This window comes from Osmerus mordax, chromosome 15, assembly GCF_038355195.1.
Source record: "Osmerus mordax isolate fOsmMor3 chromosome 15, fOsmMor3.pri, whole genome shotgun sequence".
Classification (NCBI taxonomy): Eukaryota; Metazoa; Chordata; class Actinopteri; order Osmeriformes; family Osmeridae; genus Osmerus; species Osmerus mordax.
Genome location: NC_090064.1, coordinates 8,911,211 through 8,935,560, shown reverse-complemented (window position 1 = coordinate 8,935,560; position 24,350 = coordinate 8,911,211). Strand labels below are relative to the sequence as shown.

General features: G+C 48.3%; 3 protein-coding genes across 6 annotated transcripts; 2 read left to right on the top strand and 1 right to left on the bottom strand.

Annotated features, from left to right (window-relative positions):
• Nucleotides 1–11: 11 nt before the first annotated feature.
• On the bottom strand, nucleotides 12–4,571 carry LOC136957597 (holocytochrome c-type synthase-like). 2 transcript variants are annotated; one of them, XM_067251641.1, is made up of 7 exons: nucleotides 4,461–4,571; nucleotides 3,283–3,430; nucleotides 2,943–3,100; nucleotides 2,558–2,706; nucleotides 2,207–2,326; nucleotides 1,868–1,954; nucleotides 12–1,594 (listed from the first exon to the last, which is right to left on the bottom strand). In XM_067251641.1, the coding sequence occupies exons 2-7, from the start codon at nucleotides 3,404–3,406 to the stop codon at nucleotides 1,396–1,398; spliced, it is 837 nt and encodes a 278-aa protein (XP_067107742.1). In that variant the 5' UTR covers nucleotides 3,407–3,430; nucleotides 4,461–4,571; the 3' UTR covers nucleotides 12–1,395. The 2 variants fall into 2 exon arrangements, with proteins under 2 accessions (XP_067107742.1, XP_067107743.1); XM_067251642.1 differs by having other exon boundaries at nucleotides 4,467–4,490.
• A 1,613-nt stretch (nucleotides 4,572–6,184) lies between these two features.
• Nucleotides 6,185–14,886, top strand: tfr1b (transferrin receptor 1b). 3 transcript variants are annotated; one of them, XM_067251776.1, is made up of 19 exons: nucleotides 6,185–6,261; nucleotides 7,626–7,678; nucleotides 7,777–7,993; nucleotides 8,082–8,274; nucleotides 9,062–9,199; nucleotides 9,292–9,379; nucleotides 9,480–9,602; nucleotides 10,067–10,162; nucleotides 10,347–10,486; nucleotides 10,686–10,858; nucleotides 10,964–11,083; nucleotides 11,192–11,277; nucleotides 11,384–11,447; nucleotides 11,534–11,601; nucleotides 11,695–11,765; nucleotides 11,883–11,973; nucleotides 12,115–12,342; nucleotides 12,498–12,632; nucleotides 12,944–14,886. In XM_067251776.1, the coding sequence occupies exons 2-19, from the start codon at nucleotides 7,634–7,636 to the stop codon at nucleotides 13,154–13,156; spliced, it is 2,289 nt and encodes a 762-aa protein (XP_067107877.1). In that variant the 5' UTR covers nucleotides 6,185–6,261; nucleotides 7,626–7,633; the 3' UTR covers nucleotides 13,157–14,886. The 3 variants fall into 3 exon arrangements, with proteins under 3 accessions (XP_067107877.1, XP_067107876.1, XP_067107879.1); XM_067251775.1 differs by having other exon boundaries at nucleotides 12,483–12,632; XM_067251778.1 differs by lacking the exon at nucleotides 12,498–12,632.
• A 1,903-nt stretch (nucleotides 14,887–16,789) lies between these two features.
• tnk2a (tyrosine kinase, non-receptor, 2a) lies at nucleotides 16,790–23,923 on the top strand. Its single transcript, XM_067251568.1, is given in 19 exon segments — nucleotides 16,790–16,929; nucleotides 17,192–17,360; nucleotides 17,465–17,535; nucleotides 17,637–17,870; nucleotides 18,267–18,416; nucleotides 18,561–18,656; nucleotides 18,735–18,916; nucleotides 19,168–19,294; nucleotides 19,410–19,556; nucleotides 19,706–19,831; nucleotides 19,833–20,101; nucleotides 20,310–20,401; nucleotides 20,531–20,575; nucleotides 20,708–20,946; nucleotides 21,114–21,317; nucleotides 21,418–22,173; nucleotides 22,328–22,423; nucleotides 22,547–22,668; nucleotides 22,850–23,923. Coding segments are annotated over 19 exon segments (3,231 nt in total). The 5' UTR covers nucleotides 16,790–16,830; the 3' UTR covers nucleotides 22,857–23,923.
• Nucleotides 23,924–24,350: the final 427 nt, after the last annotated feature.

Here is a 24,350-nt window from a genome sequence, read left to right as displayed (position 1 = left end):
TACAAAACAAGTGAAAGTTTGCTGAAGGATTTCTAAGAACTCGTTCCCGAATTACAGTGACGATAAGTAGACTTTTCTTGAATAGACTTATTTATTTCTGCAACACAGTTAAATATTAAACAGAAATGTACAGCTTATCATCTATTAGGGTTGGGAATATTTTGGTACCTCAAACCTTTAATAACATTTCTATTTATTATATGCTTACATAAAATAAAAATCTATTTTTGAAATTTGTGAATCGATGTGAATTGCTAGAAGAGTGAATCGCGATTCATATGTGAATCAAATATTTCCCCCTGAATGTTTATTTGGGGACAGAAGTATCAGATTACTGTACACACACGGAGATGTCATCTTCACTAACATAATAAATAATCAGCTTCTGGAAAAGCTTACAGCACTACAACCGAGGCAGTAACATCAGCAAATAGATCGTAAATGAAGACCAAGTAGAAAGCAGGTGAAACTAAAAAAGGTACGATGGATTACAGTTGAGCCATATAACAGAAGTCTACTCCGATCTCTGCATGTACAAAGTTGGCGACTTGACTTTAGTTCTTCTGCAGTATGAGTACATTCCATAACTCGATTTCAGGGTCTTGTGTGGGATAATATCCTTGTTGAATACATTTGTATTATTTGATCATGCCAGACTGATAGTGTATAGTGAGTTCTTTATCACACAAATGTATTCAACTTAAATCTTCACCGTTTGACCAAACCTTAGCACAGCACACACTGACCAATATAAAAAATAGGGAAAAGGGGAGAGGGGAACTATCTAGGCTGAAACGAACACACCCGCAATCCTCACTTTTTGAACAAAGCAGTTCTGCGCAATAATAACACTAATAATGTCTTAATTTAGCTATGACCCCTTGATCTGCAATCCTTATGCTCTACCCACTGAGCTCTACCCTCCTGCCATCATACAGAGACAACAAAACCAGACCTGGGGTCCAATCAATGATCACATTTCAGCTGGATGAAATTCATCACAGCTTTCATTTCAGGGGCAAGGAGGTTTCATTAAATCAATCACACAGACTGTTCTCAATTATATATCCACTCGTTGACAGGGGCAGACAAGTGACCCAGGTGGGGTTATGGACCCAGAAAACTGTCTCTCCTCCAGCTAACCCTTAAACAAGCATGGTCACACACACACGCTCACCTGCACTCCAGAAAGCACCTAGAGCACAAACAGCACCTGGCACACAGAAATCAATATGATTAGAATTGTCAAGCTGCTACTGCTTGTGAGAGTAATGACATACAATGCGAGTACAGCAGACAGGTGACACGTAGATCTTCGTATTGAAACGCGGTGTCTCCGACAGAGGGCGTCGTCACCAAAATTCCTCATCCTGTGCCAACGTGCCGAGCGCGCGTCTAGGAGGTCCACCGCCACCAGGCCACTTTCATCCGGTCCCAGACGGCATCCATGGAGTCGAAGGCGGGACGGACGTCCAGGATGGAGAACTCATAGGTGTCCTTGTTGATCTCGCCGTCGTAGTAGTCGATAACGTAACGCACCTCCTTCCCACAGCGATCCACGATCCAGTCGTGGCGGTCGAAAGGTAACTCATATCTACGACCACGTGGGCGGGGGCAGGGGGGGGGGGGGGGGGCGTACAATCAAAAGGTGCTTGGGAGACCTTAAAAACATTCAGTTCCAAAATTACGTTACCTATACTGTCAATAAAAGTATTTTTACTCTGAGTATTTACGAGTTAAAAACACTTGAAAAAAGGACATACTTTGATCTTCCTTTTTCTACAGTCCCTGGCCATGTGACGCCATCTACTGACAACACATGAAATGGTTGACAATTTTTGTGGAGGTGCTGGAGCACAGGCCTCACCCCATCCAGTGACGCATGCGAGCTCTCGGGGAGAACTCCTTGGCTTTGCCTCCGAATCTCTTCAGGGAGGGGCCACAAGGACATTCCCTGCAAGGAATGAAACACAGGTTAGGGAAGTGAATCATATCAATAATGAATCATTCATAATATGGGAAATACAATTTGATAAATGACGGTATGGACTTAGTCAGGGTTATCCAGCTCCTCTATATCTGAATATATGAAAGCAGTAGACAGACTTATTTCCCCAGTCTGCCTCTACGTGCTAATCCCCTCAGGTGTTAGTGCATAGGGAGGGGGTGTAGGGTTCAGCCACTGCCCACAGGAGTGGAGTCTTACTGGGCATGAAGGGCCTCCCACTTGAGGATCTCCTGCCAGGCCTGCTCGTTGTTCTGGTTGTGGATCTTGATGATGTTTGACATGTCCTGAGGACCTAGGTCATCCTCTCTCCAGCGCCACCTGCAGGAGAAATAGGCCATGAAATTCCGACTCTGGAAAAATAGTGTGATATTATTACACCTACAAGAGGAACAGGAGGATTCAAAACGGTTCTGTCATGAGGCCGTTACTGTAAACCAGGCCAACCCACCTGCTTTTACCATCTTGATCGAGATGGTAAAATCTGGTTGTCAAAATCTTAAAGTTTCAATTTTGAGCAGTTGTCCTACTGTCACTACGCCTGAGACTTACCCCTTGCGCAGCATGGCGTTCCAGAACATCTGTTCGGAGGGGTAGACCCAGTTCTTCTCCGACCCGGCGCGGGGTATCTTAGACTCCTGCCTTGCCTGGGGCAGAGCGAAGGGCTGGTCTGGGGCTGGTATCTGGTTAGGAGGTGGCATCTGCCAAACACAAACCATGGCAGACATAAGAACCAAGTACTTTATTTAGATTTCTGCAACCTTAAGTGGATATTCATTTTTAAAGAAAAACCATGGTTTATAACACTAGCATTGTGTGTGTTGGCTAAGATTACTCTTTCACTTCGAGAAGCACTACTTTCCAGCATGTCTAGATGAGGGGTCTACTTCAGAAGACGCGTGTTTTTGGACTCTCCCACATCTGTTGTGTAACCTACCATGTTGGTGGGGTCGATGTCACTCTTGGCGCCGGCCGCGGCCCTCATAGGACACTCCACAAACTCGTAGGCCCTGTCCTGGTGAGGCGGGGCTGCTGGAGCTGCTGGCTGCTTCTCCTCTGCTGCCTGGTGCTTGGGGCACTCTGCAGGGGGCACCACTGAGGGAGGAGGAACAACCTGGTCAGTCTGAGCACAGTCGTGTTCAATGAGATAGAGTGAAGAGGTACAAGGGGAAAGGAAGGACATAAATAGGCAAAGACCACACCGCTTTTTTTCAGAACATAATTCCGTTTGAACAGACAAACCATTCAGCTCGATATTGTATCGAGCTGTCTCCCACCTTTGACGGTCTCCTGGTGCATGGGGCATCCCTGGGGAGGTGCGACCCCCACGCTGAAAGAAGGGGGCACCATCACAGCCTCCGCCTGGACGGTGGGTGTTGGACTAGACATAGTGGCTCCCATCCTAACTCGCCAGCCTTGACCAAGCTAAACACCAGTGACAGAAAGACGTTTAGCCAAGCCAGTTGGACTACTGGTATTACAAAGTACGAGGTCATACCTAGCCAAATAGATTGTTAATAGAATCTTTATTATGTAGCTATAGCTGTCTCACCATTTGTATACATTTGTAGGGTTTATTATTATAGCCACCCCTACTCCTCTCAGTCACACGCTAGGTAGACAAGGTGTCAAAATGTGCATCCCAATTGCGCTTTTATTGTTTTGTTAAAAGTTCATCAAATATTAATATGGCCTATACAATAGAAATTAATAAAACGTGGTAACAGCGTGTAAACTGCTCTTACCACGCTCAAACTACAAATATCTTAATTTCGGTTTCTTCCTTAAAATTGACAAGGGGACAATGTTTATATGAGTAATGTACCACCAGCGCGCTAGCTAGATAGACACATTGTCATTGTATGGGAAAAATTAGTTAGCTATTTAGCTACATCAGAGTCTACCTAAGTTTGGCAATTGATATAATTAAAAAGTTTGTAATATACGGACAGCAAACAGAGATCACAATTGTCCCAGAAAGTGTAGAGCTATCCTCTCAAGTTCGATTTTAATTTCTAAGACAATGAATACTGGCAGGCCGACTAGTAGTAGCAACGAGCTTATGATAACTTTATTGGCTGAAACTAAGCTATTTACACACTTTGCTGATTCGTAGCTAGTTAGCTGGCTGGACACCTGTGTTGCCTGTATTACGCTTGCGAGCGACAACCAATAAAATACATACAAATATAAATACACTGTCCCCCCATAAGCTAGATAGCTACCATACTTAGCTACTAGCCTATAGTTACTTAATTCAAAATTGTGTAATCATACAACCACCTTCAAGCGTTAGCTTGAAGACGATCGAGCTAGCTGGCATTAACCATCATTTATTTCAATAGGGTTATCTAATACAGGAAAACACAAATTATCATATAATTTACAAGATGTACGTTGCTCCTATTACAGCAAAACAAGATGTATAACAAAAAGTAACATCAAATAAACTGACCTTAACTTAGAAATCACCAGTGCTTCACTGCTTCCCCAAAGTCAACGTGCAGGACACTTCCCACAGTGCACTGCGCAAGGGTTAGTTACGTATTGACGTTTAGTACGTAACTTGTGACGAAGACGTTTTCGTTTTACACACACAGCATAACGCCAGAGAATGTCTAATATAGAGAGAACCATAGACATAATAAAGACACAATAAAGAAGTTCTTTATTATGTCTATGGTTCTCTCCATAGACATAATAAAGAACTTCTTTATTATGTCTATGGAGAGAACTGCCACTCTCGATAAACTTCCGGGTTCTGAACTGGTTGCAGTTCCACTCTAGTTCCATATGAGGGCGCTAACGGTCGAGTGCAGAATGAATGGAGGTCTATGGAGCTATACCCCTCAAAATCCACTTTTCTCAGGATATAATTTTTTGTCTAGTAATTTGAATTCTGAATTCGAAAGGGGAGGCAAAAGAAATACACACCGCTGGGTGATATATTTTTTTTAAGTCGCCTTTCTGTTCTAAAAAGCCTTTTAAAATGTCCTTGACGTCATACACATTGTATTCATTCTGCACTCGACCGCGATCACTCCCAGTGGAAATCTGGTGGAACTGCAACAAAAGTCGGTGGGGCTTAATAGGGAGTGGCCAGGCTTTCCTTAAACAGGCTCTGATAACGCCCTTTCTTCCTTTGCTTTAATGCAGAATCAAATGGGAAAATAAACATTAAAGCTCATTCTGAAGGTCTTGTTTAAATAGTTAATGTTATGTTTCTCATGCTTCTATGAACCAAAAGAGCCATCGCGGCCAGTTAGCTTCCCTCAAAACAGACCTCCCCTACTGAGATCAGAGGACCACCACTGGCCACAGGTTTTTTGAAGGAAAAAAGGGTGTCTGATACTAAGGTTATGCATCTCCTTAAGATGCTGTAATGTCAGTTTCCAAATGTTTATTGTTTGGTTCAAAACAGGTTTCCATGTGAATAATAAAAACTGTTCACCAACTAGTCTTTCATATATCTTCAAATGTAATTGCAATTATTGCAAATAAAAACTCGTCTGGAGCCTGGTCACTTTTGGCCCATGTTGTGCATCGAAGTGAAAAGGTTTTTGCTGCTCATGCCTTGGAATTAGTGATGGGCATTCCGGCTCTTTTTCGTGAGCCGGCTCGTATGGCTCAGCTCACTAAAAAGAGCCGGCTCTTTTGGCTCCCTAACGGCTCTTTAAAAAATACATGTTTTAACTATGAATTTGACTATGATAGGTGTGAAAACAATTTGATTAAATTATGAAATGAAATCATACTCGACCGTAACCACATATCTTTAAAAATGCATTGATTTGTCATGGCTCTCCTCCGAGTTTTGACTACTCTGACTGTGTGAGTTGGCTCGGCCCTCCCTCATGCAGGATTGACAGGAACAGACGATGATCGTGTGCGCCTTTAAGCCTACAAGTATTTTTTCGTTGTTCTTTGAATTAGTCAATTATTTTAGATACAATTAAAATTCATTATTTCATAATCATTTAGTTTTTATAGGCTGTATTAATCTATTAAAAATAGAGTCGGCTCTTCAGATATTCGAGCCAGCTCCCGACGTTCACCTTCAAGAGCCGGCTCTTAGAGCCGGATCGTTCGCGAACGACCCATCACTACTTGGAATGACAAAACACTGAGGAGGCGTGGTATCAAAATGTGCCTACGTGCTTAGGCTGCATTGACTGTAAAACCGGAACTACCGGCTAAAGGCACAACGTGTGGTTGAGCGCACTAGGGGGACCGAGGGTATAAAGAGTGCCGGAGAGGTGAGATAACATTTTTATGAACCTCCATTATCTTTTTGAAGATTAGAGCTTTACTGAATAGACGTTATCGTATGTGGTTACAGTTTGAGCTACTGGCATTCCGCGCTGTAATGTAAACTAGACAGTTGAATTAGAGCAAACGACGGGACGCTGGATGCTGCTAGCCTAGTCAGGCAGGGTTGGCTAGCTATCATTAACGTTAGTCGTTACGTGTCCAAATACTGATTTCCCCTTATTTATCTGTAAAAAGCTCTCACCCGACTCTGCATGTTTGATTGCGGTATATTGACACGAGATGTTCAATATATGTGTACGTATGGGACAATTAGCTTGATAGTTCCGTCACTGTCCTCTGCTATCTATCTAGCTATCTGGGGTGGCGTGGTTTTCTAATCCCACGTAGGTAGACAAGTCTGTGACCGGAAGAGACATCTGACCTTGACAGTTAACTGCTAATTTAGCAACTGTAGCTAGTAGTAACTAATTGCCTATATTGTGCATTCTCCACACACATTTGTTCAGTGTGAGGAAAGCAGAAGATTAATATTGTATCTTGCATTAGAGTTCCAGAACTTTATATTTGTGGCTTTTTCACTTGATGTGTGAGTTTGTTTTCTGGCATTGGTGAACCAAGAATAAACGTACTGCCCTCAACAATTCAATTTAATATTATTTCCCTCCCTTCGTTATCTTAGTCTATTCAGAACTAATCATTATTAGATGAAAATACTGAGTATTTCCTGGTTGTGTCTGGCAGCGGTTAGCTGTGGATGGTAAAACATGATTCTCAGTTTCCTCTTCCTGGTAGCCCTGTGTGTGTGAGAGAGAGAGATATATATGTGTGCTATGTTTGAAGTGGGATATTTGGCTGGATTTGAGGTCATCACCACTGAAAGGTCATGTTGATTTGGATGGTGTCTAGCTAGTGTGTGATAAGTGCAGTTTATCTGTGTGTTGTGACATCTCAAGGTCTATTTTGAGCTGGAGGAATGATAAGAAAGATTGTGAGTGCATTTAGGATTTAATGTAGGTGTTGGAAGGAGATAAATGTGTGCTAGAAAGATCACCTCAATGACATGTGGGTAGGTTCAGTGACCTTGCCCAAGTGTGTTGGCGGTCTGGTTTCCTTGTCTATTGAATTTCAAATTTCCTATTTTGAAACCAGAGTTACAAAAGATGCACACTGGTTGTGACTTGCACTAAAACTGCTTTGTTGAGTAAATGCCACAAGCCCTGAGGTAGTCTGAATGGCTGCTCTGTCTAAACTCAGGGTCACTGTAAAAATAATAATTGTATTCATATATATATATTATTTGCAATCTGTTCTGTTGTTCTCAATCTTCCCTTGACTTTCTTTTTCCAAGCCAGAGCTATGACGGCAAGAATTAATCAAGCGAGGTCTGCACTGACCAAAATGGTGAGATTTCATATGTGTGTATGATGTATGTGACACATCTGTAGATGTGAGTGTGGGTTACAGTTTGGCCTTCACTACATACTGTCTCTCTCTCCCAGTTCAACAGCGAGCGTTACAGTAGGTTCACCCTGCAGTCCGAGGAGGAGGGAGGGCCCCACATCGAGGTCAAGCTGTCCAGCGACGGGATCGAAAATGACCATGTCCCCGACTCAATGGACGAATCGCACGGCTCGCCCTCGTACAGGGCGCCGCCCCGGGACAAGTACCGCAACGTGTGCTACCTGGCCCTCGGAACCCTGCTGATCTTCGTCATTGGTAGCCATTGCAACTGCCATCCCTCAACTGAAAGGTTATATTTCTTTCTCTGCGTATTGACCAATCCCTGTGTTTGTCTCTGTTTCAGGGTACCTGATTGGCTACGCGAGCCATCGCTCCCCACAGAGGCCTCTGGTGAGCTGTGACCCTAAACTGGGAGTGGAGACTGAAGAGACTGAAGGTGGCGAGGAGGAAGTTGTGGAGAAGTCTCTAGATTGGAGTGACATCAATAACTTGCTGGGGCAGAAACTCAACCCAGAGGCCTTTGACAAGAGACTAAGGTACATTACATTTACATTTATTCATTTAGCAGACGCTTTTATCCAAAGCGACTTCCAAGAGAGAGCTTTACAAAGTGCATAGGTCACTGATCATAACAACAAGATAGCCAAAAAACATCGCGAGTAGCCAAAACATGAAGCACACATTGTGAACAACCAAAGTAAGTGCCAAAGGGAAGAACCATAAGAGCATGTAGTTAAACAAGTTACAATTAAACAACATGAACCGCTATAAGTGCAAGTGTACCTGTGGAAAAAAGCAAGCAACAGTAATAAAAACAATATATCACAGCGAGAACAAAAATTTAAAACAGTTACCACTAACCACAAGAGCAACAAGTCTCTAAGCAAGAGTCATTGTGATCCTTGAGGAAACTAACATCGGGTCAAGCGAACCATTCCTAAGTACCGTTGTACTCCCGGAACAAGTGCGTCTTGAGCCTTTTCTTGAAGGTGGAGAGACAGTCAGTATCTCTGATGGAGGTGGGGAGTTGATTCCACCACTGGGGGGCCAGACAGGAGAAGAGCTTGTGTTGGGACCGGGCGGCCTTGAGCGGTGGGACCACCAGGCGGTTGTCTGAAGAAGACCGTAGGTGACGGGTGGGGGTGTAAGGCTGCAGGAGAGACTTGATGTAGACGGGTGCAGTCCCGTTCACTGCTCGGAAGGTCAATACCAGGGTCTTGAATCTGACACGGGCCGTGATAGGTAGCCAGTGGAGAGAGATGTACGCACACGGCATTTTTTTTGTCATCCTCCATTGGACAACTGAGTCTCCTTCATCCACAGTGAGTTTGCGAGGGACGATCATGAAGCAGGAAGTGATGGAGACCGTGTTCTTGGAAACCGAGTCTTTGAGGGATTTAAGAGTCTGCAGATGAACCCCTGGACTGACATCCACTATGTACAGCTGCAGACTCAGAACAGGTACACACACACACAAACACGCACTATTTTGCTCTCTCTTTCTCAGTGTTAAATTACTCGTCTTCCCTCTCCTGACATCTGCTCTTCTACAGCACACAGCCAAACCGTGTTCTGATCGGCTCTGAGGAGGTGGGCCAGCCTACTGGTTACCTGGCCTATAGTGCTCGTGGAACTGTCAAGGTGAGTCACTAGTCTGTGTGGGCCATCCTACTGGAAACATATTTTCTGATACTCTACATATTTGATTTGTGACTGAGCGGTTGTGTGTGTGTGTGTGCAGGGCCAGGTGGTGTATGCTAACTACGGACGCAGAGAGGACCTGCAGGAGCTGCAGAATCAGAACGTGGAGCTGAAGAACAAAGTGGTGTTGCTCCGCGCTGGTCGTCTCAGCTTTGCAGAGAAGGTGTGTGTGTGTGTGTTTCACGAAACCGGCTCAGTGGTCGCGACAGAAAAAAGGGGCAAATTTGCGAGAGTACCATCTGCTGTGGTCATTTATTCATCGGTTAAAGGAATAATAATATATAACATAACCAACGATGAGGTATGCAAGTCAGTAGGTCAGTGGTTTACATGTGGGTGTGAGTGAATCATGATGGTGAGTAGTGTTAAAGGGTGTAGTAACAGAAGTCAAAGGTTTGCCACAACTCAAAACAAAAGCCTGCTGTGGAAAAGGAAAGGGCCGCCTCTGCTTCCGACATCCTCTTAGGGTGTATCCACTTAACGGCCGAGGAGGAGGAGGCCGTCACTGTGTGTGTGTGTGCGCGCGCCCTCCCTCCCATATACATGCCCCAGTGGCTATATCCTGTATCTGTGTAGCGATGACATGGCAGGTTTCCTGGGCCTTGCTGAGCTGTCTTCCTGTGTCAGGTGGCCAGTGTTGCTGAGCTCGGAGCCTCTGCTGTTCTGATCTACCCAGACCCACAGGACTACGACTACCAAGACACCACTGAGCTGTACGGACACGTGAGTACAGCACACACACACACACACACGCATCACACACACATGCATCACACCAGCATCCGCCAATGTAGTTACAGCACTATCGCCTGAACGAACGTGGCCTTTCCCCACTTGCTGCATGGTCAGCCCGTTCTGAGTGCTGAAGTCAGTGTTGTGTGTGTGTTCTCTCCTGTGCTCTCTGCAGGTCCACCTGGGCTCCGGTGACCCCTACACCCCTGGGTTCCCCTCCTTTAATCACACTCAGTTCCCCCCTACGCGCTCCTCCGGCCTGCCCTCCATACCTGCCCAGACCATCACTGCCCAGACGGCAGCCCAGATCCTCAAGTAAGGACACGCGCACACACAACATGCACTACGTAGAATCACACGCATACTCCCAAAGACACACAGATATGAAAACCAATATCCTAAAGCCCACGCAATGCTTTATGCGTGAGTGCTGATTTGCTAACAGCCTCTCTTTCTCTGTTCCGTTCTCTCTCTTTCTTTCCGTTGTCTCTCTGTTTCTTTTTCCATGCTCTAGGAGGATGGGAGGGGCAGAGGCTCCCAGCTTTTTTACGGGCAGACTCCCGAGCGTGACCTACAGACTGGGCGGGGCCAGCGACGGCGAGAGCGCCACGGTGGAGGTGAACAACGTTCTGGTCACCAAAGAGCTGCACAACGTGTTCGGGATCATCAAGGGTTTCACTGACCCAGGTGTGTGGGTGTGTGGGTGTGTGTGTGTGTGCGCGCGCTGGCCCTCACCGCAGTTACATGGGATCTGTACGACATTGTTTTCATCTCTGTGTTTGTGTGTTTCAGATCAGTATGTGGTGTTGGGGGCACAGAGGGATTCCTGGGGTCCTGGTTATGCCAAGGCCACCGTGGGAACCACTCTGCTGATGGAGCTGGCCAGGGCTGTGTTTGAGATGGTGGAACACGGTAACACTCCCTCTCTCTCACGCGCGCACACACACACACGTGTGCTCCCAAGCATATCTACACAGTTCACATGTACCCAGATTCCCTGATGTCTGCGTGTCTGTGCAGGAGGCTTCAGGCCCCGGAGGAGCCTGCTGTTTGCCAGCTGGAGCGGAGGAGACTACGGCAGTGTTGGCGCCACCGAGTGGTTGGAGGTAGGAACTACATCCTGCAGCCTCATTTTTTGGGGTGGGCTCAATTTTTCGCGGGCAGTCTTTCAGGAGATGCGAGTGTGTGATTGTTGCTCTGTTTGTATTCCAGGGCTACTTGTCTTCTCTCAACAAAAAGGCTTTCACCTACGTCAGCTTGGATGGAGCTGTCACCGGTGGGTGTAACACAACAACGCATGCACGCGTTCAAATACAGTTCTGAAGCTTTGAGTTCACGTTTGTTTGTATGTGTGATCCACAGGCACTGGGGCTTTCAGGGCTTCTGCCAGCCCCCTGCTCCACACTCTGCTGGAGAGCACCATGAAGAAGGTACACCGCTGTTCCGGATGGGCTGTTTTAGGATGAAGATCATGTTGGATGGTGTGTGTGTGATTTTTTTTTTGTTTGCCATTGTCTGTCTAGGTGAAGAATCCCATTGGTTCAAATAAGAGTCTGTATGAAGAAGTGGCTGGGGACAGCTTACAGACCAACGTGTGAGTACTCCTGTGGGCTCTCCCCCCCCCCATTCGTGATCCACACCCAGTCGTAAAAACAAACCGGAGCATGTTGTGGCTGTGTAGACTGACTGTGGTGTGTGTGTGTGTACCCAGCCTGAGGCCAATGCAGCTGGGAGATTGTGCCTATCCTTTCCTGGCCTTCTCTGGAATCCCCTCCCTGTCCTTCAGCTTCTTCTCAGAGGGGGTGAGTCCACGCACACACACGCGCTCACACAAACGCAACCCACTCTTAAAACACCATAGTGACGTGTTTACGCAAGCAATACTGTCTGTGTGACTCTGAATTCTAACCTTGAAACCTTTCTCGTGTGTGTGTGTGTACAAGGCTAAAGATTACCCTTACTCCAACACATTCCTGGACAACAAAGAGAACCTGGATCGTGCGACCAACCATCGCCTCAGCACCATGGCAGTAGGGGCGGGGCAACTCGCAGGCCAGCTGGCTCTCCAATTGGTGCACAACAACATCCTGCGTCTAGACGTGGCCGGCTACCAGACCACCTTGGCCAAACTGGTGCGCGCACTCACGCGCCAGCTGTCCAACGCCGCAAAGGTGACGTCCGCATCCGGGAACATCCGGGGGGGGGGGGGGGGGGGGGGGGAGGGGGGGGGGGGGGTTGAAGTCGGGTAACTGTCCCAAACCGTGTTGGGGTTGGGAGGTCGTGTAACGGTTCTGATTGGTTTCCCCCGCAGACGGGGGCGTCCCAGAGCCTGTCTGGTGATTGGCTGAAGATGGCGTCCGGCTCCTACTCCAGAGCTGTGAGACGGCTCCAGGCAGACGTCCTCAACACCGACCTCAACGACGCGGAGGCCTGCCGCTTTATCAACGAGAGGATCATGACCGTAAGACACAGAGCGCCTGCCTGCCGGCTGTGAGCTGGCTCAGCATTAGCAGCAGCAGCCACCAGCCAAATGCTGGTAAAACATGGCTGGTAGATTTTTGTTCACTCACCAGCCCCCAATAAAACAAGGGTTACAACATTTGCTAGCCATTTGGGCCGGTGGGTGGATGGGGAAAAGCCTGCTTCTGTTGTATTAATAATGGAAAAGACCAGAACAGTTACAAGATTGGACCATAATATCTCTCTCATATGCCTTCTTTTCGTATGTTCTCACTCATACATCGTCTCATATTCTCTCTCCGACCTCCACAGGTGGAGCAGAGCCTGCTCTCTCCGTACGTGTCGCCCGTTCAGGTTCCCTTCCGCCACATGGTGTTTGGCCTCGGGCCGCACACCATGGGCTCCCTGGGGGCGCTCAGCGACCCTGACGAGCTCCACACCCAGCTGGCCCTCGCCACCTGGACGCTGCAGGGCTGCGCCAACGGCCTGGTCGGAGACGTCTGGGAGCTGGACAACGAGATCTGAGTGTGTGTGGATGGTTGTCTCTGAGAGAAGCGTGGGTGTAAGAAAACTGTGTGTGTGTGTAAGAGAACCAGTGTGTGCGTGTGAAAAGTTCTGTCTAGGATAACCATGTTTGTCGTCTGGGGAGAAGCCTCAATTGAGCACAAGCTATCAGAAGCCTACCACCACCGAGAGGTGAAGAGCAGAAAATAGAGAGTTGTGGCTTCAGCGGGCTCTGCCCCCCTCTCTGGTTCCCTGTAAGACCTGGCAGGAGATGAGGTACCTGTGGTGTCAGCCACTGGTACCTCATCTCCTTCTAGCTCTTTACCCCAATCCCCAACCAACCAAAAGCCTTGGCCGTTACCATAGAGATGACCTCGAAGCCATCTTGCACTGAGAACTTTTTATTTATGTTTTGTATTTATTTATCAGTGGCAGTGTTCACTATAAATGTGATGTTTGTTTTTTGACTCAAGTTATCGGGAGCAGTGTCTTCCATAATTATGACAGTTATACTGTTTGATCCAACAGCAGCATCTGCTACAGAAATACTCTCCTTTTATGCTACTACTACCAGAGGCTGCTATGGATATGTGATTGAGAAATATATTGGTCAACTGGAGCATGCTGTAAAATGCATGCTCATAAATTATCAACCTTAAAGTTACATTAAAGACTAAGGAATTAAAAGAAAATAATCTCATGATTAATTAATGGTAGTAGGTTGATAAACAACAGGATTTTGGACAAGCTAACGGCACATGCTGCAAAAAAACGACAAACTCTTAAAACCCTGCAAATAATTCGATTTGTTTAGGTTCAATTGAATTCTGAGAGCCATTTCTGTTGCACTTTTGGAGCAGTTTATATTTCTGATCTTAAGAGTTATCGGGAGCAGTGTCTTCCATAATTAAAATCATTATCGGGAGCAGTGTCTTCCATAATCAAAATCATTATCGGGAGCAGTGTCTTCCATAATTAAAATCATTATCGGGGGCAGTGTCTTCCATAATGTCAAGCGTTGAAGGTAGTTTTTGCCTACCAGTGTGTGTGTGTATCGGGAGCAGTGCCTCTCATATTTCACTGAAGGGTGGAGTAAGTTATCGGGAACAGTGTTTCCCAGAGTTATTTTGTGTGTAAGTGTACAATATTTTTCTGCTGTTTGTTCTAATCTGTTCACTAGAAATCTAGTATTCATGTTCAGAAATGTTTTTGGGTTACTATTTGATTTGTCACATGCTTCTTTCTCTCATGATTGCTTTCTTTTCTTATTTACAACCTCGAAGTCAGGAAGCTTGCGTTAATTCATAACACACTCGGCCTACCTTGTGTTTGTAACTTGTACTCTATAGACAGAGAAACGACTCTTTGTTAAACCAACTGTACTGTGTTAACTGCTGAACATTCCCCACAGCTACTTTTGCTATAGGCCTACACGGGTATAGTTTTACTGCATGTTATTGTGTTCACCCTTGGTACAGTAATGACACAAATCTGTAGGCTAGTGAAGCGCACCTTGGTTAGTTTTTATCCCCCACAAAAAACTCGGTTGCTGTTGCTACAATTGTTGCATGATTCAATACTTCAACTGATGTATGATTTCTTAATCAATTTAGTTATATTTGGCGATTCAGTTTGTTGATCGATTAAATGTGTTCAATATCACGCATTTAGTTGTCACGTATTTAGTAGGCTAATGTTTGCTTAAAATTATCCATGTCTTTCTGGAATAAACTCACTTTTGGCTTAGCGCACTGGGTTGTATGTGTGATTACTGCACTTGGTAGTTGGAGGGCGCGATTTTGCAGTCAGAATGCCAAAGCAGTGGTAACTGGTATGGAAATTGCACATCGTAGATTAATTGTGGACCACTGAAATACAGAATCATTCGTCAGAGCAAGGAGAGTAAGTTAAATTTAGCCTATTGCAAATGAAATGTGTAGGATATTATATAGTAGTTCTGGTTTGTTCATTGATGTTAAATTTTGATCCAACACCGTACTTAAATTGATAGACATGAATGCTACCTTGGCAATCTTGGTTTAAAATGTTTAATGGTAAAAAATAGAAGTAGTGCTATAGGCTACTATGGATAAAAAGCGTATGGATGCAGATGCTCATTTGCGTGCACTTTAAGAAAAGACTACGCACAGAGTAGTGACGCCACAAACCCAGCACGCGCAGGGAATCGTCCCGGAATTACCCCGGACAGGGAGAATAACAGACCGAACTGAATTAATTCTCATGTTCCTGAGAATTCATATTAACGGCAACAAAACTAAAGATTTGGACTAGGAATAAAAAGATGAGCAGAGGGCTCTATGAACGTCCAAGCCTTTGACCGGATTGCTGTGCTGTTCTCCCGTCAGTCGTGATTCACGGGAACCTTATTGCTGTGCGACTAACGATGTTTAAGGTGGTCTAATTTAGAGATGGTATATGGGACAAATGAGGTATTGTAGTTGACGGTTTAAATTACTATACGTAAAATATGTTTTAACAAGACGAGAAGCAGGGTGCGCGGTTTGTTTTGCTGCACGACCAGGTGGGCTAATCTGATTTGGTTCAAGTGACAGATTGTGTGTGTATGTGCGTGTCCTTTCTGCTAAAACATGTTCTCTCTTTGTACACCCCCCCCCCCCCCCCCCCCTTCCTTTATTTTTCTATCTCCGCCTCATTTTACCCCAACCCCCTCCAGTCTCCTATATCTCTTCAGGCTGTCATGGCGTCTAGGAGGTGACCTCCAGTAACCCTGCTCCCTCTTGACCACATCTCTAATCCCTGGCTGGTCTAGCAACATCCTGGTAAGTCCTCAGTAGAACGTCCTCTCTGGTCTCCCATAGAGAACATGGCCTGAAGCCATCACACAGACACCAGGCCCGAGTGAGGGGAGATGCCAGGTAGGGGTGCTACTGAGAGGTGTACTGGGCTGAGAGCAGGGTTCAGGAAGTGATGAGGTAGGGACAGCCAGGATGCTGGTGAATAGAGGCTATATTTAGGCACCTGCATTCAGGCTGCCCTCAATAAAGATACAGAGAGGAAAGAACACTGTCTCCCCTCAACACACACACACACACACATGCATCTCAGCCTCCATAAAAATCAGCTCCCAGCCGCGCCCCCCCCCCCCCCCCCCCATCATGTTGCATTTGGGAGCAACTACTTGCATGGTTGTCATGGTTACCTGGCAGATGAGCTGAGATAGCATCCATGTCTTTTTCTGTCCATCTGTCTTTCTGTAACTCTCAGAATGTCGTTATTGTCTCTCCATCTCTCTCTCTCTCCCTCCCTCTCTGGAGGATGTTGAATAATTTAACAGTGGGTGAAGGAGTAGGAAGCTCTGAATCAGAGTAGAAAGAGCGAAGGATGGGGATGGAGAGAATGAGGGAGGTGTGGAGGTGTCCTGTGTTTTACAGAAGGCTGAGTCAGCAAATAGGGAGGGAGAAGGAGAGAGAGCGAGGTTAAAGATAGCTTGGCTGATAGAAAGGTACGGTGCCAGAGTGTGTGGTGTCTGATGTCTTGTGCTGAGGGTGGGTATGTGTGTACGTGTGTGTGTGCGCGCATGTACGTGTGTGCGTATCGATTGAGCAGAGAAGGTCGGGAGGCAGAGAGAAGATTATCAAACTAGACAAGGAGCAGAGGAACACAGAGAGCAGACGCCTCCGCTAGAGACTGGAGGACGCGTCTGAAGAGCAGATATGGGAGAGGGCTGTGAGTACCAGCGCCTTCCCTATGCCAGAGAAGAGGAGGACGAGGAGAGAGAGAGAGAGAGAACAGAGGGAGGGGCAGGCAAGATGGTAAACACCTGGCTGTTGTGTCTGTGCTTCGTCGACCGCATACAGAGGGCGGGGAGGGGGTTCAGGGACGCTTTTGTCTTATCGTCTTTGCTTCTTTGTTTTGTGTGTGTGTGTGTGTGTGCTTGCGGTTATGTGTATGCACTCCTGTGTGTGTGTGTGCGGGTGTGTGCGGATGTGGGTGTGCGTGGGTGTGTGTGCGGATGTGGGTGTGTGTGCGGGTGTGTGTGTGCGTGCGTGCGTGTGTGTGTGTGTGTGCGTGCAGATGCAGATGCAGGCCGAGGAGGGGACAGAGTGGCTGGTGGAGCTGCTGGCAGACGTGCAGCTGCAGCAGTACTTCCTGCGTCTCCGTGATGAGCTCAATGTCACTCGGCTCTCCCACTTTGACTACGTCAAGAACGAAGACCTGGAGAAGATCGGCATGGGGCGCCCAGGTGTGTGCCTGGGTCTGTGTGTGTGTCCTTGGGTCATCCGTTTATCCATCTCTTTATCGCTCACATATTTGTTGGTGTGTGTGGTGTGTGTGTGTGTGTTTTAGGCCAGAGGAGGCTGTGGGAGGCAGTCAAAAGGAGGAGAGCTCTCTATAAACGCAAGTCCTGGATGAGCAAGGTACAGCATTACTTTCTGTGTGGACAGACACACACACACACACACCTCCGCCCACTCGGTCTCTGTGTGTGTGTCTGAGGTGGAATCACTCTCAGCTGTAGTCTCTATGTCTGGGCCAACAGGTGTTTCCAGGGAAACGACCCGATGCTGACCTCCAGCAGTCCCTCCCCCATGGGGCCTCATCCTCCCTCGCCCTGCCCACTGACGCCTCGCCACCCGGGGCAGCACTGACCTGTCTGATCAGGGAGGCGGAGCTTCAGATGTTTGAGCGACTGGGAGACGGGACATTTGGGGTGGTGAAGAGAGGAGAGTGGACCGGCCCCAACGGACGAGTGGTGAGAGAGAGAGAGAGAGGGAGGGGAGGAGGGGGATAGAGGGAGCGAAATAGAGTGGGGGCAGACCAGAGGCCCGTCTCTACAATGTGTGTATTGTCTTCCTCCCTGGTTACTCTGCAATTGAGTTAGCATTATCTGTTAGCCTACTGTCCTCTCAGACTCACACACATCCATCCATTTGTTCTCTCTCTCTCTCTCTCTCTCTCTCTCTCTCTCTCTCTCTCTCTCTCTCTCTCTCCCCCTTCCAATCTCTCCTCTCCCCTCTTCCTCTTTCTTTCTCTCTTTTCAATCTATCTCTCCCCTCTCCCACTATCTCCCCTCTTCCTTCCACTCCCTCCTCCCTCCCTTTCAACTACTCTCTCCCCCCTTTGATCTCTCCCCCCCCCACCCCTCTAGTTGTCAGTGGCAGTGAAGTGTTTGAAGGGTGGCATGCTGGACTCTGAGGGGCTGGATGACTTCATCCGGGAGGTGAACGCCATGCACTCTCTCAGCCACCAGAACCTCATCCGTCTGTACGGGGTGGTCCTCACACAGCCCATGAAGATGGTGAGAGTCGCTGAGGTCACACACACATGTACACATGTACGCACACACACACGCAGCAACACACATACCGCATGAGACATCACAATTGTTACCTACAGTTTCATACAATGACATTGTTTGCGTGTGCGTGTGTGTGTGTTCCAGGTGACAGAGCTGGCTCCTCTGGGATCTCTGTTGGACCGTCTCAGGAAACGCCAAGGACACATCCTGATCTCCTCTCTGTGTGGCTACGCTGTGCAGGTACACCAGCACGGAATCACCCTGACAGTAATAATCCATACTATGGAAATCTCTAATTGTGTATGTGTGTGTGTGTAGGTGGCTTGTGGGATGTCCTACTTGGAACAGAAGCGTTTCCTGCACAGAGACCTGGCTGCCAGGAACGTCCTGCTGTCGACCAATGACACGGTGAAGATCGGAGACTTTGGCCTGATGAGGGCGCTGCCCACACACACAGACACATACGTGATGGAGGAGAGCCACAAGGTCCCCTTCGCCTGGTCAGTGTGTGTGTGTGTGTGTGTTATTATGCCTGTGTGTGGGGTGCAGCGGTAGCTCTCTGGATAAGTGCACGCACCATGTAGGCTGAGGCCTTACCGCAGTGACCTGGGTTCGAGTCTAGCCTGGGCCCTTTGCTGCATGTCTTCCTCTCTCTCTCTCTCTGGCGGTCTCCCTACCTTTCCTGTCACACTTCACTTCCAAACTGTTCACTTCCCCCCTCCCCCTCCCCGCCCCACCTCCCCCTTCGTAGGTGTGCACCAGAGTCGTTGAAGACCCGGACCTTCTCCCATGCCTCAGACACCTGGATGTTCGGAGTGACTCTGTGGGAGATGTTTACCCACGGCCAGGAGCCCTGGCTGGGCCTCAACGGCACCCAGGTACCCCCCCCCCCCCCACACACACACATTACTACCTATAAACACACACACACACCTCCCCACATATTAGGTTTACATGATCTCACCTGTGAAATTGTGTGTGTGTGGAGTGTAGATCCTCCACAAGGTGGATGTGGAGGCGGAGAGGCTGAGGAAACCAGATGACTGTCCCCAGGATGTGTACAACGTCATGCTGCAGTGCTGGAGCCCCAAGCCAGAGGACAGACCCACCTTCACCGCCCTGAGAGACTTCCTCCTGGAGGTAGGAGGGGAGAGGGGCAGCCTGGGGTCCCACTGGTGGAGGAGACCTGGATGGAAACTGGACACCATGTTATTTGTTCCTCTGGTTTATTAGGTGGCAAAAGTGTAGCTTTTGTGGTCTCTCCTAATGCTGGATGTCACTGCTCGTAGAACATGCCCACGGAAATGCGAGCGCTGCAGGATTTCGACGAGCCGGATAAACTCCAGATCAACGTGAACGACGTCCTCACCATCATCGAGGGGAGGTCAGTGTGTGTGTGTGCTTGCGTGTGTGCTTGTGTGTTTTTCCATTTGTGTATGTGCGTGCGTGTGCACGTATACACACCCTCCCCTGCTGTTCGTCTCCCTCAGAGCGGAGCACTACTGGTGGAGGGGTCAGGACAGCAGGACTCTGGTGGTTGGTCAGTTCCCTCGTCATGTGGTGACCTCCGTGGCCGGCCTGTCGGCTCGTGACATCAGCAAGCCGCTCAAACACTCCTTCATACACACCGGCCATGGAGACACCGACCCACACCGGAGCTGGGGGCACGCCGACCGCATAGACAGGTAAGACACACACACACACACAACCCTTACTGTATGACCTACTCACCATCCACCCACAGTTGCTGCTTCTCACCACTAGAGGGCAGTGGTGTATTATCTCTGGCTGTGTTTCAGCCCAGAACATTCTGTGTGTGTTTCTGACAGAGGTACTGTTTGTGTGGGTCAGTGTTTGACTGTACACCTCCCCCCCCCCCCCCCCCCCCCACAGCCTGTACCTGGGAAACCCCATGGACCCTCCTGATATCCTGGGAATGGGGCCCTGCGCAGTCAGGCCCACTAAACTCCCCAACCGTGCTAAGAGTGAGTTTTCTGCCCAATACAGACACACACACACACACACGCAAACACTTCTGCTCTCCAACACACAGATATACTTGCAGGGTCTTGTTGTGTAAAACTCTCTCTCCCTCTGCACCCCCCCCCCCCCAGAGCAGCCACCCCCTCGTCCTCCACAGCCTGCTATGCTGCTGAAGAGTGAGTCTCCTACGCTAGCTTCCCTTTAATACAGCTGCTGATTCATTTAGAAGGATCTGGAATATTTAGAATGTGTATGTTTCTGCTTGTGTGTGCGTGTGTCTCTCTGTGTGTGTGTGTGTGTGTGTGTAGAACCCTTCTATGACTCGGTGCTGGACGATGATGATGAAGACTCCGGCGCCTCGTCAGGGCTGAAGAGGCTGGGCGTGTCCCTGGGCCTGAAGCTCCGCCCCTGGGAGGGGCCAGGCGTGAGGTCAGCCCGTAGCGAGGTCTCGCTCATCGACTTCACCGACGACAGCTTCAGCTCGGCAACGCCCTCGCCGCTCACGGAGACACACCCACTGGACCAAGACACCCTTCATGTGAGGAAGGTGGGGTGTAGCTCAGTGGTTAGAGCACAAGAGGTTCCTGGTTCAAATCCCCCGCTGCACTGTACATTGCTTTGGATTAAGGCGTCTGCTAAATGAATCTTTTTTTAAATTGTTATTATTGTATCCAAAGGTATTATAGAAACATTAGCAGTATTTTCTCTCTTTAGGACACTCCCTCCATCCTGGACTGGCCCCTCCCACTACCTGCCTATGACGAGGTTGCGCAGGAAGACCAAGACCAATCAGAGGATCATGAAGTGCGGTCCATCAACACGGGATTGGCTGGGGATACGCTGGCTCTGCCCAGCGCCACAGGAGAGGGGAGATACGAGTCTCAGTCAGCTGATCTGTTCCAGGAGCTACAGAGAGAGGTGGGGCGTGCACACACACACACACACTCTTTTACGATCACTAATGACTAATCTGGAGGCAGGGTTGGTGTTTTAACTCTCTTATTTGGCTGGCCCGCAGGTGATGGTGAAGCTGCAGGTTCCCATGGCGACCGGACGCTCCCTCCCCTCCTCCCCCCTCCCCCTGGCCCCTGCCGCCCCCCACAGACAGATCTACCTGCCCCCGACATCCTACTCCTCCTCCTATGACGACAGACCCGTCCTCCCACCCCGCACCCCTGTGCCCCCCATGCGTCCCTCCAAGATCACGCCCCAGGCCTGGCCGCACCCGCGCACCAGCTCCATCTCCCTGGGCGACAGGGAGAACACGCCCCCTCAGATCCCACCCCGAGACCACGCCCTCTCCCAGCCCGCTTCCCGCTCCTCCTCCCCTCTCCCCCTGGTGCCCCCCTTCTCTGTCTCGCCCCAGTCCTCCTCGCCTCTCTCCATCCCTCCTCCCCCCCTCTCCATTTCCCCCCGTCAGAGGGCTGGCCTCTGCTGTGTCGGCCCCCTCAGCTCCCTCCTGTCCTCCTCCTCCCCCTCTTCCTCTCCACCGCCCGCCTCTCTGTCCTCCAGACTCACGGTGGCCCCTCCCCCAAGCTCCTCATTGGACCCCTTCTCAGAAGGCCGGGGCCTGTCGATGTTGATTGATGGCTCTCAGAGTTCAGTCCCCTCCCCTCTGCCAGATCGCCCCGCCTACCTGGAGAGGTACGGAGCAAACATGGCTGCCGTCAAGCCCATGATGCACCAGCAGCCAGGCAGCGCCAAGCCCAACTCCTCCTACAACAACAACAATGGAAGGACTACAGCTCCTAGCATGCAACACAGCATCGCAGAGGTGACAGAGGCGCTAGTTCCAGTGTGGTGTAGAAATGATTAAACAGGTGTCTATTCATGGGATGGCATCGTTATTCACATGTGTGCATAACTGCATTTGTGTGCATGTGGATGTGTACGTGTGTACCTGTGTGTGTTTGTGTGTGTGTGTGCAGGTGCAGGATGCGGTACATGGTGTTACAGTGGAGGAGTGTGAAGCTGCCCTTCAGAGCCACAATGGAAATATCCCCCAGGCCGTGCGTCATCTAAAGGTACACACACACATCCACACACACACACACACACACCTATGCAGCAGTCCATGAGTTGTAAAAGCACTACACCTCACAGGCTCCAGTCATGACCAGTCAGTCGCGAGCACGTCTCTGTCGTAGGTTCAACAGCTGTTTCGTCTGGGCCTGCGTTCACGGCTGGAGTGTCAGGAGGTTCTAGAAGGTTGCCAGTGGAACCTGGAACAGGCCAGCACCCTTGTACTGGAGTCATACAGCCGGAACAGGTACAAACACACCAACATAAACACAAACACACACGTCTATCCTTGGGCTGCCCTAACTATCTTTAATCTCTCTTTTTCCTTCTCTGGTCTCACCTCCATCGCTCTTTCTCTCCCTCCCTCCCTCCCTCCCTCCCTCCATCTCTCTGTCTTCATCTCTCCGTCCCCTTCCGCTCTTTCTCAGGCAATGAAGACAGAGGACCAGAGCTGCACCCTTCCCTGCACCATCCAGGCTTCCCGTGGACCCCAGGACCTGCCCCCCTGGCTCTGTGTGGTCGTAGCACACGCATGCTCCCCGCCTTACTTACTGCAGCCAACTACTGAAACATTCACAGGTTACCCTGAACACCCTGGACTTGACACATTGATATTTATTCTTTGGATATTTAAGGATTATTTATGTGGCCGCAAGTAGTTTCACCTCAGTGTGATTAGTAGAGGAGCCTGCGCTTTGTGTGTGTGTGTGTGTGTACTTGTGTGCGTGTGAAAGAGAGAGAGAGACAGTGAGCAGTGTAAATACCCATGCCTTTCACTGTTTTGAACTGCTAAGATCAGGGATTATTGAGAAGACATACTGTTTTACACAGAGGTAATTGTGTAAAAGTATTTAGACATTGGGGATACATAGTGATACAGACATTCACAAAGTATGTCACTCCAAAAACGCTACTGTACTGTATATGGGGTAGACAATGGTGTAGTAAGGGTGAAGGTCTTCGCAATGATGACGGATTTCATCTTCAGGAATGTTATCATTATTATATCAAATCTTCTTAGATGCTGCATGTTATTTAGAATGTTTTAAGTTGGCATGTATAGCCACTATTGGATTGTATAGAACCGTTTTGGATGGATGCTGTTTTGGAATCAAATGTCAAAAGACCACACTACTGAAGAAAAGGAAACTGAGTCTCTGAATGGAATATACCTTCTCCATACTTAGAACCAAGCACTGAACATGGAAAATAATAACAATACATATGGATAATGTCAAGTCAAGGACCAATAGTGATAAATGAGCTTCTTTGTCCCATGATGCACCTGTGCTCCACACTTCATAATGGTACTGTATATCTACTAGGTGGGGAAAGAAATCAGCAGAGTATGATTTAAAAATCGAACCGGTGTTGAAAGTGGGTGATCATTCATACATACATGCTGAAGCAATCATATACAGTATTATAGATCTTTCCTCTATGGAAGGTCAAGCTATCATAGGGTGGTGAGTGTATGTGTGTGTTTGTTATACAGTGTGTTTGATGGCAGAATAGCATCTCATAGAATGAGATGCTATGAAATAAATGTTTTTATCATAAATTGAGTTTTGAATCATTCTCATATTCGTTGGTGAGTAAAGGCACATACACATTCACAAGATTGCTCTCTCTCTCACACACACACACACACTAGCTAAGGATACATTGCGTTCGTTGTCTCAGGTCCCTGAGCAGTTCAGAGTTCAGCCTGTATACTCAGCCTTGTTCTTCTTCCTGCTGGAGTAAGCACTGTTCCCTGTCTCGCACGCACACACACACACACACACACACACACACACACTGCCAGTGTAGGAGTTTCCTGTCACTGTAAGGTATTACAGTAGTCTCGCTCCTTGACTCAACCCCCACGGTGAAAGTGAGAAAATTAATGTTTGGATCATATAACTCATGCAACCATTTCTATTACAA